Consider the following 13,815-nt stretch of genomic DNA (forward strand, 5'->3'; position numbering starts at 1 on the left):
GCACCACTGACAAAAAAACCCCATGGTCTCCTGCAGTTAAAGGCTACAAAAACCTCTTTTCCTTGAGAAAGGTCAGAGAAGAGCAAAGTGTGTGCCATTTGCAGCCCCAGCAATGATTAATCAGTGGCCACAGTGTCCCTCACTATTCCAGAAGCTTCCTCGAAGCCCTGGCAGGCAGAAGCAAAAGCAACCTCCGCTTTCAGCACTGCCTGTGACCATCCCAGGCCGTAGGGCAGGCCACCTGCTTCCGTATTACTAACCATCTCCACATCCTACCAGGCCCCATCCTATTTGAAAAGGATCAAAGCTTTATGAAGCAGCTTTCTATAGGAAGGTGAAGGGACTGCCATTTATTTCATTTCATATTATATTTAAAGTTTTTTTTTATCCAGCCTCTCCCACAGAAATACTTGTGGTGAACAAATCAGACAAAAGTCAGTTGCTTTAAAAAGTAACCGCAAAAAATACCTAAACAGAAAGATACAAACAAAATGGTGAGAAGAGTGTCAACCAAACACACACATACACACATGGTTGTTCTAAGGACTAATCTGCTTACTTTCCTTTCACTATAATCTTAATTGATAATTACCATCTTCACAAGTTAGCCTACTTGCACCTCAAATGATCATGCGTCCACCATCTTGAATTGGGGTGGATGACAACATCAAACTACACCATTGCAGCACCCCTATGTTTCCCTAAATCTGTAGCAAATTTGGTTCAAATCGGTTAAGCAGTCCACAAAATAGCCCACTTGAGCCTCAAACAGCCATACATCCACCATCTTGCATTGAAGTGGATGACATCACAAGCTAAGCCACTGAGGTGTCCCTATGTACAGCTGTAGCAAATTTGGTTCAAATCAGTTAGGAAGTCTACAAGTTAGCCCACTTGTGCCTCAAACATTCATGCATCCGCCATCTTGAACTGGGGTAGATGACAATCACAAAGTCACTGAGGTGTCCCTGTGTATGTACAGCTGTAGCAAATGTGGTTCAAGTTGGTTAGGTAGCCCACAAGTTAGCCTGTTAGCCCACCTATGCCTGAAATTATATGTCCGCCATCTTGGACTGGGGTGGGGGGATGATGTCATGACCAGCTATACTACTGAGGTGTCCTATGTGTCACTCACTACAACTGCACCAAATTTGGTTCAAATCGGTTAAGATGGTCCACAAGTTAGCCCACTTGCACAAAGGGGTGGATGACATCACAAACTATGCCATTAAGCTGTCCCTGTGTGTCCCTACAGCTGTAGCAAATTTGATTAGTTTACTTTCCTTTAGGAAAGTAGGCTAAAAAGTAACCAATTTCCAATCAGATTGAATGTCCAGTGATGCAAGCACATCTTCAAGAGATAATGAAATTAGAGAAGGGCACCTGATGGATCTCCTGGGAGTTCCACAACCCAGGTGCTACAGCAGAAAAAAACCTTTCATGTGCATACAGATTACAAGGCCAAAAGGGGCTTCCCAGCTATGCTTAACTGAAAGGCTTATATTGAGTTTTTAAAGTAACCAGATCCCAAGCCAGAGTTTTACCAGCAAGATGCCACTATCACTGCAGGAATTCCATGTACGGAATTCAGACACTGGTTCATACTGGGCACTAGGGGTTTGAACTTTAAAGCAATAAGTGTAGAATATCCAAGTGAAACCCTATTCAAAACAAAATGCAGGTTAACATTTCATGCCTAAACATTTAGGGATGTCACCCACACACACCCCAGAGCTAGGCCAAACAGACCCCCAAACCCAGAGACCTACAGGCCACCTCATCCAACTCCGCTACTACGAAGCCAGACATTATTTCAAGCCAGCAACCCTCACAGAACAGCCTATGCAGTCTGCTGACCTCGATGCCACCAGGAAGGACCAGGCACACAGTGCAACAAGGGGCCCGAAGGATCAATAGATTCAACTGCCTCAAGTAAATGGGCCAAGCCCGATGTTGCAACAGGTACAAGTAATAAATACAGTAGTGTAATTTTAGGCATGTCTATTCAGAAGTAAGTCACACTGAATTTAATACAGCTTACTTCCAAGTGTGAATAGGATTTTATTTCTCTTGAGACTTGTGTACTAGGTTTCTATCAACAAAGGCAGGCTGCCCAAAGTTAAAACACCCCCACAATGCACAAATGGGCCCAGACTGCCCAGTAAATACAGGGGATGGAGGAGTATGAGTCGGGGGGGGGGAGGAGGAGGTTAACGGGCTGAAGGCTTAGCTTTGATGTGAAGCACCCTTTATATCTGGCCAAACCAAATTGGATTGGCCATCTCAAGTACTGATCTATATCAAGGTCCCTTCCAAAACAGTGGGACTAGCTCCAAATTGAATTGGTGCATAGTTCCTCAACCATGCACGCCTGGGGGTACATCAGAGCACAGTGGAAGAGAAGCAGCCCAGCAAGGAAAGCGGAGGGAAGAGTGTGCATCCTTGCCTTGGCATCTCATTCTTTGCTGCTGGGTGCTGCCTAGATGCGAGCAGCAGGGTCTGGGGGAGGCTCCAGATCGAATTGTGCTCCATTGCACAGCCCTAAGGAGATGCACTGGCAGCCAGTTCCAAATGGCTCAGTCCCAGTAAGAAACAGACCTCGGCCACAGCAGCGCTGGGAAGTCATTAGGATTTTATTACGGTCCTCAGAAACAGCAGCTAGTCTGACAGCGCATGTGTTCCTAACCAACTGGTTGAGTGAAAACTAAAACAAATTAAAGAGAAACTCTTAAAGAGGAGGAAAGACAGACAGACAGACATTGAGCCTCATTTTAATGTCAAGGAAGGACACTACAGTCCCAGCAGCTTCTGATGAACATGGTATCTTTCTGAATGCAACTCATTTCCCCTGGAAAAGCCCAGATTTGAATCATACAGAACTTGTGGTTGACCTTTTAATCAAATCCAGCACCGGCACAACTTGCCTCCCTCCCCACACCCTCCGGCTCACCAGCATTTATTAATCCCACCAGTCGTTTGTTCAGCTTCAAGCTTAGCAGCTTTTATGTGGGATTTCCAAGAACAAACCTTGACCCACGGTGTGGTCCTGCAAGCACAAGAATGAGCAACAGGCAGAAGAAAGCTGAGCTCATAGAAGAGAAACGGCTTCCACCCATAAACAGGCAAAGGCGATCCGTGAGGTGATGCACTTCAGCCAAGAGCATTGAAGTTAAAAAAAGGATACCATTTTGTTGTAATCTTCCAGGAGTAACCAGACATTCTCCGTCACCGCTTCACACTGGTCCTGCAACATCAGAAGAGCTCCTTCAAACTGGAGGCCTAAACCAGAAATGTTGCAAGCACCGCTTCTTCCTTCAAAACACTGTCATGCTGCAAAGTGTTGTGCAATATTCTTTGTGGTGTGAATCACAACATACCTTGACCCACGGTGTGGTCCTGCAAACACAAGAATGAGCATAGTTGGGGGCTGAGTGTGTGTGTGGTCCCTCTGTTGTGCTGTTATGAGCACAGCTGACCCCCAATGAAAAGTCCCAGGTAGCCGTACTCTTAGAGGAAAAGGACCACTGGCTTCACTTACTGTGAAGGCTCCTTCTGGTTGCTGAAGCCAGGGACATCTCTATGGGTTATCCTCCTCCAGGAGCTCCAAGGCAGGACAGATCTGACTGGATAAAAAAGAAAGACACGCCTCCCTGAGCCCGAGAGGGATAACCCCGCCCCAGTTCTTTCAGACTCAGAAGGTAAAGGCAGACATGCACTGTATACAGAGAAAATAAGACTGTAAACAATAAACAAGGAACTGCAGACAACAAAGTGAAGGAAGTACGAAGGCCTGATCTGTGCAGGGTCGTAGACCCAGGAGTCTTGTCGAGAGTAGGTCAGAGTGCTGCAGCCGGGTGGGCCAAGATGCCCCTGGCTTCAGCAACCAGCAGAAGCCTTCACGGTAAGTGCAACCAATGCTCCTTTCTCGGTTGCTTGAAGGCAGGGACATCTCTATGGGACATACCACAGCTGATCAATACGGGTGGGAGCGGTCTAACCTACTGTCGAGGAAGAACCTGCTGCAGAACCCACCTACCAAAGGTGGCTCTGGCAGAGGCGTATTCGTAGATTTTGTAGTGCCTCGTAAAAATAGAAGATGACGCCCACATGGCTGCTCTGCATATCTCGGTGACTGAGGTGTTTGTAGAGAATGCCACTGAAGTTGCTGCCACCCAAGTCGAGTGAGCCAGAATGGAGGCAGGAGGCCTGATGCGTTGTGCTTCGTAAGTCATAGCGATGCATGCCTTGATCCACCTTGCTATGGTGGCAGAAGATACTGCTGATCCCATGGACCGTGGATGGAAAGACCCAAACATACTCTCTGAGGTCCTGAATGAGGCTGAATGTTTTATATAGACCTTTAAATAGAGTCAAACATCTAACTTGTGCCACCTCTTTTCTGAAGGGTGGGAAGGCTTGGGACAAAAAGATGGCAAGAAAACATCCTGCAACAGATGGAAAGTGGACAAGACTTTTGGACGCATGAACAGGTCTGGTACCAGGCATACAGCGTCTTCGAGAAAAATACAGAATGATTTGTTTACTGACAGGACTCGGAGTTCGGAAATCCTCCTAGCGGATGAGATAACGACGAGGAAGGCTAACTTAAATGACAAAACCCGGATGGGAATGGATCGTATTGGTTTGAAGGGCTGTGATTGCAGGGCGCGAAGGATAATATGTAAGTCCCAGGTGGGAAATCGGTGGACTGTTGGCGGTGATAGTAAAGATGCACCCCTCAGGAAGCGGCGGCAATGAGAATGTGCTTGGGAGGACTGGGACGTGTCATCGCAGAACAATGGAAGCAGTGAAGCCGCCTGTCTTTTCAAGGTGTTTGGTCCGAGTCCCTTCTCCAGCCCCTCCTGAAGGAAACGAAGAAGGTGCTGAAGAGAACGGGAACCCCTTGGAATGGAATGACGTGCCATCCAACGCAGAAATGTCCACCAGGTGTATTGGTATACTCTTTCCGTTGACACTCGGCGCGATGCCAACATGGTGTCTAGTACTCCTCCATTGAAACCTTGCGGTCAGTGCTCAGTCTCCAGGCGGCAAGACGCAACCAAGCGGGTCCCACTAGCGTGCGGCACGGGAGGCTGAGAAGGGCAGAGCCTTCGGTCGGCGGTCAAATGTGCTGCCGGAGGAGCTTGAGCAGCGTGATCGGTCAGCTGTGGAGTGGCCGAGGAAGCTGCTGACTGCGCAGCCAAGCGGCACGTGGGTAGCTCTTCGGAAGCCATTGTTGCTGCTGAGGAGGCTTTGCGGGTGAGAAATGGGCCTTGGAAGGGCCATGAACGCCCGGGCCCCAAATCTCTCTGGCTCGGTCCCCTCGGGACTAAAATAATTCTCCTGCCCCTAGCAGCCTGTTCCATGCAATGGAAGAGAGGAGGGGTGGAGAGCGAGGGGGAGGGAAGGGAGGAGGGTTTGTTTGGGTTTTTTGGTATCTAAATGTATAGAAGAGGTAAGGGAAGCAAGGGTTGTAAGAAAAACTAGACAAAGAAGTGAGTAGGAAAGGTATAAGGACAAAAAACGCTGAACAAAGGAGAGAGAGAGAAAAGGAAACTGCCTGGAGCTGCCGAAGGACAGAAAGAACTGGGGCGGGGTTATCCCTCTCGGGCTCAGGTAGGCGTGTCTTTCTTTTTTATCCAATCAAATCTGTCCTGCCTTGGAGCTCCCGGAGGAGGATAACCCAACGGGATGCCGAAGAGGAGGCACCACACGGGGGAAAGGAGCTGGGAGGAACTAGAGCTCCCAGGGGTCCCAAACAGCTTCCCAGTGTCACATTTACAGCCGCCAATTCGGGTGGAAAGCGCCCCCCCCGCCACACCACGCCACAAGCAGCAACTCCTGCCTGTCGCTGACCATATCAGGAGCACCCGCTGCCATGTGGTGCAGGGCGGAGGAGATGGTGCATTTCAGCTGAAACTGGAGATTCTGACACACAGGCCTAAGCTGGACTGGAATACTTGATACATCCACAAAGCATATACATATTCTCTCACACATTTCTCAGAGATAAGCACCTGAAAAGCATTAATTACAACTTTGAAATGGCCACACTTGCTTAATACTACACTGGCATCCATCCGTGTTGCTAATGGACTTTATGAGACAGTGACCGACCTCAGGACTAGCCCTGGACATGTGCCGGAGGGCAAGTGCCAGGCTCTTGCTGCACTGGCACCTGAGCAGGGGAAGGGGTGCTTTCCTGCCATCTCCCCTGGCCTCTGAAGACCACCGTATCCAAATTCTAAACATTAAGACTGCCCGGGCCCCCTCCCCAACCAAGCACTTTGTGAAATACCTGCCAAGATGAACTGCAGCTTCACTGCATCTGGAACTGCCATTCGGTCAATGTACTGAGGGTCCAAATACTTTATGGCATCTTCAACTTGGATCAGAAAGAGAATATAAGGAGACAGAATCAGCTTTCCAGTGGCAGAAGCAAGCAAGTATATGTATCTGTCATTAACATTCTGTTGCAATAAACTTCATATACAATGTATATGTATATAAATAGTTTGGGGTTCATTTAACATATTCCCCCATTTTAAACCCAAAACATCAACTCACTCACCCCCACAAAGCATTTCCAGTTCAGCAGTTCCTGGGAGGAAAAAGGAAGAGACACGACACACACAACACACTAGTCCCAAGTTACCTTTGCAAGGAATGATGAACATGAAGAACGGACACCACAGTTATGCGAACAAGGCTATGAAGGCTTTCTGGTTATTTTAAAGTTTGTTCCTTCTTTCCCATTTCAGGACGTAAATATTTTCCATAGCTGCCAAAATCACCAAGTTCATGTGCCAGCCCTCAATCCTAGGAGCAATCCTCAAGTTCCTTTGTTGCAAGTCCCAAAAAAGTCTACTCAAGGATGATTAACTGAGACCCAGTACCTGCAAGCCTAGAGCCAGCTGTCATGAGCTACTGGAAATCTGAAGACTGGAAATTCATAGTGCTTATGTGTGTGGGCATTAGGGGCCTAACTTCACTGACCTTCAGCCGTGGACTCATTAGACGGCCTGAAGCAAAGCGCAATTCACTCAGCACCCCTCCGCCACAGAAGAATAATTCTGGTTCACCTTACAAGGCTCTTGAAAGGATTACTCAGATGATAGATGAGGAAGTGCTTTCAGGAGGGGCTACAGACGTGCTTGCAATGGTTTACAATTCCCTCCCACTGCCCTGGTTTTATAGGACAGTAAGATTACTTATAGAACGCTTCCCCCACCCCGCCCCACCAAAAAGAAGAAGTTCTCCAAGTGGTTTAAAATAGGAAAAGAACAAGGTGGTGGTTTACTATCCCGCCACAGGGCTCACATGCTGGGTTCACACATAAAATGTGCAGACAACTAGAGCACACGTGGAGGAGGACTCATCGTGAATGTGTTAAGACACAGCAGAGAGCCCATTCGAAGGCCTATGCCGTGGCAAAACGCGAAGCAAGGAAGCAATTTCATTCTGTGTGTATTGTCCAGCAAAGCTCTTCCGAATTGTTGGGGGTTTAACTCAAGCCCCCTTCTGTTTCAAATCTGTTTCTGGAAACAATGTCTTGCTGTGATGCAGTCAATGAGTTCGTTGCAGAGAAAACCTCTCACATTGGGGCTGATCTGGACTCCAGTATTTCTGCAGGGCCAGTTAGGGAGGTGTCCAGCAATCCCTCTTGCAATATTAGATTGGATCAGTTACCACCTGTTCTTGGGATCCTTGCCCAACATGGCTGATTTCATCTTGCAGGGAGGTTGCTGGTGCTGGCCTAGTTGATATCATTAATACCTCACTGAGGGAAGGCAGGATGCCACTTGTTTGAAGGAGAAGCCCACTCTGCATCCCCTGGTGATGGTAATCCTAGGCAGGTCTCCAACCTCCCATAGTTGGGTAAGATGACTGAGAGGGGGGTGGCTGGCTAGCTCCAAGCGGTCTTAAGAGGAAACTGCTTATCTAGACCCATTTCAGACTGGCTTTGGAGCCAGCTACGGGATTGAAACGACCTTAGTTGGCCTGATAGAAGACGACCTTCGCCAGGGAATTGACAGAGGGAGTGCGACTCTACTGGTCCTTTTGGATCTCTCAGTGGCTTTTGATACCATCGACCACGGTATTTTTCTGGATCGCCTGAGGGATAATGGGGCACAGGAGGCACTATTGTACAGTATTCCGCTCCTTACGTAAACTTCAAGTGCTGGCTCTAAATGTCGGGAACATTCTCCACCCGACATTTTATGAGTTTGCACAACATGGAAACAGCAGCCGTAGTGGGAGCACAGGCCTCGGCTGCTCTTCTGTACTTCTCTGCCACCATTACGTGTGAGCCGGGGCATAATCTTCTAAAAAGAGACACAGGCACCAGCTACAGCCTCCAGAGGGAAGCTACACTGGCGTCGAAAAGGGGCAGCTTTTGTCCCTTTGCTAAACTCAAGAGAGCCACCATTCTGAAAGGTACCCCTTGGCCTTGTGAGGAAGGGCTCTCTATAAAAGGAATATTCCCAGGACTCTCCAGTCAGCACAGGGGCCAAGGGAGGCTGCTGTGAAAGCAGACCGTGCATCCATTCCAAAACTGAAGAGCCACTATTGGATCAGACAGTGGGATTCGGGGGGGGGGGTCACCGCAGCCATAGAAGACAAAGCTGCACTGTGATCAAGAAGCTCCCCCTCCCTCCCACTTCTACAAGGTGGTCGCCAGACTACTCCCACTTCTAACTATCATAAGACACTTCTCAAGCCAGCTGCTCAATCTTTTTACAAACAGATACTTAAAATACTTACTTTTTTGGTAAAGAATTTTAACTCTCTCTCTCTCTCTCGTGCTTGCAATGTTCCCCAATGCCAGATGAACTTTGACCAAGCCATCTGCTAGCTACAAGAGAAAATATCTAATTAATAACTGAGCAAATCAACTGCTTTCATAGGAAACCCTACACTATGACTGCACAGCTAGACAAATACTGATATATGGAACGCACCGATGAAGCAGAATGGAGCATTGGTCACTGACCGTGAAGGCTGCTTCTTGCTTCTGCTGCATCCAAGGGCGCCTCATTTATTTATTTACGTATGGTTAAATTTAAATACCGCCTTTCATTAAAGGGTGGGAGGAGCATGACCCCCACCCTCAGTTCTTTTAGGACCAGAGGCCAAGAACACCACTATGAAGAAAAAACCACTTTAAACTAGTGTTAACTAAAGACCAACGAATCCAAACTAACTGGAACTATCTATGGTAAACAGGAAAAAAGTCTTGTGGCGCCTCTCTAGGCTAGGTTCCGATGGGGCGAAGAAGTTATAAAATATGCAGGAGCAGGTCAAAGCAAAAAGATTACCCCTTCAGAGTATCCCTGCAAAGTAGGCGCTGGTGCTGCAGGGCGGGTTGAGATGCCCTTGGATGCAGCAACAAGAAGCAGCCTTCAGGGTGAGTGACCAGTGCTCCATTCTCTGCTGCTGCCGTCCCAGGGTGCCTCACATGTGGAGTCCAACCAGGGAGGGAGCCCCGCGCCTACTCTGAAGGGAGATTGGGCTGTGAACTGTGCTGGATCAGTCCAAGAGCTGACCGAATCTAGCAACCTGTTTGCTCTAGGAAGCCCAGAAGCAGGGCTTGAAGGGAACAACTCTTTCCTATTATAACCAATCTTTCCTGGTACTCCAGCAACCAGTACAGTATCCATACTATCCCTGAACCTGGAGGTCCCATACAGCCATTAGACTACTAGGCCCCCCATGAATGTGCCTAATCCCCTTCTAGAGGTAGCCGTGACCATCTCCACCAGTGGTCCCTCTAATCTTTTTTCATCAGTGAGCAGAATGAGGGTGGTTTTGGGCGGCAGTATCAAGGCAGTGTGCGCACAAATGCGTTATTATGTGCCACTATAGAGACAAGAACACAAACACACACTGAAAGAAAGAAGTGTATTTTAGAATTCTATTCTATTTATGAAATTATAATATAAAATATAAAATAATATTTTTTCTATTAATAACACTGGATTTCTAGCTTTATAGTGCCAAACTAAGAGTGCTAGCTTTTGGTTTGACGCTGCGCTCTTAAAATTCCATAAGGACAACGTGTATTTGACCTATCGTGGCAGAACCATACCATACTGGGTTAGGCTCCTGCTTGCTCTGCTCTAGTCTCTTCTCTGCCACTCACCAAAATGTGATGAATCTCAGGGAATAGTGCTAGATTCCCTCCGTAGACAAGATCTGGAATAACTGGATCACATACAGGACAAAAGCCTTCAACTAGGAAATATCATTGTTGCTGTTTTCTTAAACATGAGAAGCACGCAGGGGCTTCTGGCCCTGGGAGTGGTGGCCCCACTACAATGCTGCCGACTCGCTCCCTCTTTGCTCCTACTGCGACTGCTGCTTTGGGGGCCAGCTCCAGGAAGTGCAGCCACCTTCCCACGTTGCCACTGGCTTGGAAGGCAACCTGGAAACAGCCTCTTTGCCTTCTCACCCTCTGTAAGGGGCAAGACCTGGAGGGGACACACGTGACCTCTGCCACCATGTTTAGGAGGATTTTGTAGAGGGTAAGAAGGCAGCGGGAGGCCATTTCCAGCAGGGTGCCGGCTCTGGGCTCAGCAGAGATTTTGGAAATGGGAGCAGTGTTCCCTCTAAGGCATGCACACGTGCGCCCGCTCACAAGTTTTTTGATGTCCGCTCAGTTAATTTTAGAACCTGCTCAGGTTGAATCAGGAAGGTCCTACTCTGAATGTACCCGCACACAGACTGTCTTGATACTGCCGCCCAAAACAAAACTCATTCCGCAAACAGATGAACAAAATTAGAGGGAACACTGCTGGGGAGTCCCTCCAGCCACCTTCCTTCTTCCTCCTCCACCCCACTTCCTCGGAAGAAGGAACAAGAAGGAAGGGGCTTGCCAGCGGGGGGGGGGGAGGTTCAATTCAATTCGTCTTGCCCTCCAGGCATGTGGGAGGGGGGAAGGAAGGAGCAGCTTGGCTCTGCTCAGCGTGACAGGTGGGGGAAAGGAAGACATGACTTGTGGTGCGGAAGAAGGTTCAGTTCACCATTCCCCCTCTACCTGCATGCCACTGCACAAGTGGAAACATTGAAAAGGAAGGATCAGAATGGTGCAGCATGGCGAGAAGGAAAAGTCAGCACAAGCAGCAGTGCAGTGAGACTGCTGAAAATAGCTGTGCAGGACTCTGGAGATTTGTGCACGACACCTTAGAGGGAACATAGATCTCAACAAGAACTATAGCTATTTATATAACGCTTCCCAACAAAAGTTTCCACATCATGGCAGAGAATCCTCTACATTATGCATTGTTATTCACAAAGCTGATTGGACCAAGTAAAAATAATCAGTTATTCAAGACTCACTTATTCATGCTAGCACTGTTGCTACAGATTTACTTACAGCATTTCTTCCTTCCACTTCTTAATGTAGTAGTAGTAGTTATTATTGTTATTATTATTATGATATCTGTATTAGATTCTGAGCCTGTCTACAACCAAAAGCAAAAAAAGCTGCTTTGCATGAAGTCAGACCTTTGGTCAATCAATGGAAGTACTCATCATGGGAGGCCAGAATTTAGGAAGTGGTTTCGATCAGCCTGTTCTGAGTGGGTTACACCCCCCCCCCCGAAAGATCAGGTACATAGCTTGGGAGTACTTCTGGACCCAAATCTCTCCCTGATATCTCAGGTTGAAGCAGTGGCCAGAAGAGCTTTTTATCAGCTTTGGCAGATGCACCAGCTACATCCATTTCTCAAGACAAACAACCTTAAAACAGTGGTGCCCATGCTGGTAACATCCAGGCTTGACTACAGCAATGAAGTGGACATTGGGCTGCCTTTCTATGCAGTTCGGAAACTGCAACTGGTGCAAAATGTGGCAGCCAAGTTGGTCTCTGGGGTCACCCATCGAGACCACAATAGTCCTATTTTTTAAAAAAATTACACTGGCTGATATGTTTCCGGGCAAAATACAAAGTGCTGGTTATTACCTTTAAAGTCCTGAATGGCTTGGGCCCTGGGTATTTAAGAGAGCGCCGCCTTCTTCATGAACCACACTGCCTATTAAGATCATTGGGGGAGGTATGGTTGCAGTTGCTACCAGCTCACCTAGTGGTGACCCAAAACGGCCCTCCTCTAGGGTTGCCATGAGGCTCTGGAACACATTCTCAATGAAAACAGAACCTACCCATCTCTGGTTGCTTTTAAAGGACTCTTGAGAACACGCTCATTCGTCAGCATAAGGACAAAATGTATTTAACCTGTCTTGACAGAACCATACCATACTGGGTTAGGCTCCAACTTGTTCTACTCTAGTCTCTTCTCTGCCACTCATCAAAATGTAATGATTGATGTGAAATATGAAATGCATGAGTCGGCATGCCCTCAACTCCTGCCTGTAGGCTTCCAGTGGCATCTGGTGAGCCACTGTGTGAAACAGGATGCTGGACTGGATGAGCCTCCTTGGGCCTGATCCAGCAGGGCTGTTCTTATGTTCTTACCTGGCTTTTAGTTTGTGACATTTTTATTTATGGTAAATGTAATCTGTTTTATTTGAGTTTTAGGTTTTAGTTGCTGTTTGTTTAAACTGTAAACCACCCTGAGATTTTATAAAGAGTGGTATATAAACAAACAAAACACACACTTCAGCACTGCCTGTGTCGACTGGAGAGGAGAGCTGGTCTTATGGTAGCAAGCATGACTTGTCCCCATAGCTAAGCAGGGTTTGCCCTGGTTGCATCTGAATGGGAGACTTGATGTGTGAGCACTGCAAGAGATTCCCCTCAGGGGGTGGAGCTGCTCTGGGAAGGGCAGAAGGTTCCAAGTTCCCTCCCTGGCAGCATCTCCAAGAGAGGGCGGAGAGAGATTCCTGCCTGCAACCTTGGAGAAGCCGCTGCCAGTCTGTGAAGACAATACTGAGCGAGATGGACCAGAGGTCTGACTCAGTAGATGGCAGCTTCCTGTGTTCCTCTGTTTGGCAGTCCTCCAGGGAGCCAGACAGGGCTCTTTCTCAGCCTGGCCTGGAGATGCTGCCAGAGGCTGGGCCGGCTGCCTTCGGCATGTCAGGCAGGGGATCCACCACCACCACCACCACCACGGCCGCTCCTCGTGCTAAGCACAGGCCGCAACGAGCCGGCCATCCACGGAGTCAGGCAGACCCACCTCGGTCAGGACTCTGCTGTCCTGGCCGGCGGCGGCGGCAGCAGCATCTCTCCAGGCAGGGGCCTCAGGCCGGGGTCTCTCTCAGCCCTGCCTGGCGACGCTGTCGGGGACTGCAGCGGGGCTGGGGCGCTCAGCCTCTCCCACTACCCGCTGTCGCGATCGGAACTCCCGCGCCTGTCGCAGCAGCCAGGTGAGGGTCGGCGGTTACCCTCTTCCTGTAGCCACGCCCGGCCCCTCCGGCAGCCCCAAAGACGAGCCCCTGCAGCTGCTGCGGCTGCGCCCCCGCCACGGCCGCCATCTTGCCGATGCCCCACCACGCGCCGGAAGTGAGGGACCAGGGAGCCAATGGGAAGCGACCTGGCCGGAAACAGAATGATGGTTGGGAACATAGACTAAAGCACTAGACCCACGGACAGGAGTGAAGATGAGTTCCTTTAGAGTCTCCCCCTCCCCCTTAAGAGCAGGGAGAGCTGCCCATAGAGACCTTTGGGGAAAATCAACCCGGGTGTTTCGCGTTGGCACGTTGCTCCCTGCCCCTTCGAACCCAGCTCTTAGAAGAGAGTTTGGAGCTGGGAATAAGAACAGCCCTGCTGGATCAGGCCCGGGAGGAAAGGAAAGGAAAGGTTGTGCCCTGGAGTCCGCGTGGAGGACAAGCCCTGTGGTTGTCTTTGGTGGAATA

The 13,815-nt window shown here is 48.9% G+C and overlaps 1 protein-coding gene across 1 annotated transcript; it reads right to left on the reverse strand.

The window, feature by feature from the left end:
• Nucleotides 1-2,615: 2,615 nt before the first annotated feature.
• On the reverse strand, nt 2,616-13,461 carry LOC128345565 (dynactin subunit 3-like). The gene is made up of 5 exons (XM_053297708.1): nt 13,345-13,461; nt 8,767-8,857; nt 6,299-6,385; nt 3,378-3,396; nt 2,616-3,244 (listed from the first exon to the last, which is right to left on the reverse strand). The coding sequence occupies exons 1-5, from the start codon at nt 13,432-13,434 to the stop codon at nt 3,226-3,228; spliced, it is 306 nt and encodes a 101-aa protein (XP_053153683.1). The 5' UTR covers nt 13,435-13,461; the 3' UTR covers nt 2,616-3,225.
• Nucleotides 13,462-13,815: the final 354 nt, after the last annotated feature.

The sequence above is a fragment of the Hemicordylus capensis genome, chromosome 2 (genome assembly GCF_027244095.1).
Source record: "Hemicordylus capensis ecotype Gifberg chromosome 2, rHemCap1.1.pri, whole genome shotgun sequence".
NCBI classification, from domain to species: Eukaryota; Metazoa; Chordata; class Lepidosauria; order Squamata; family Cordylidae; genus Hemicordylus; species Hemicordylus capensis.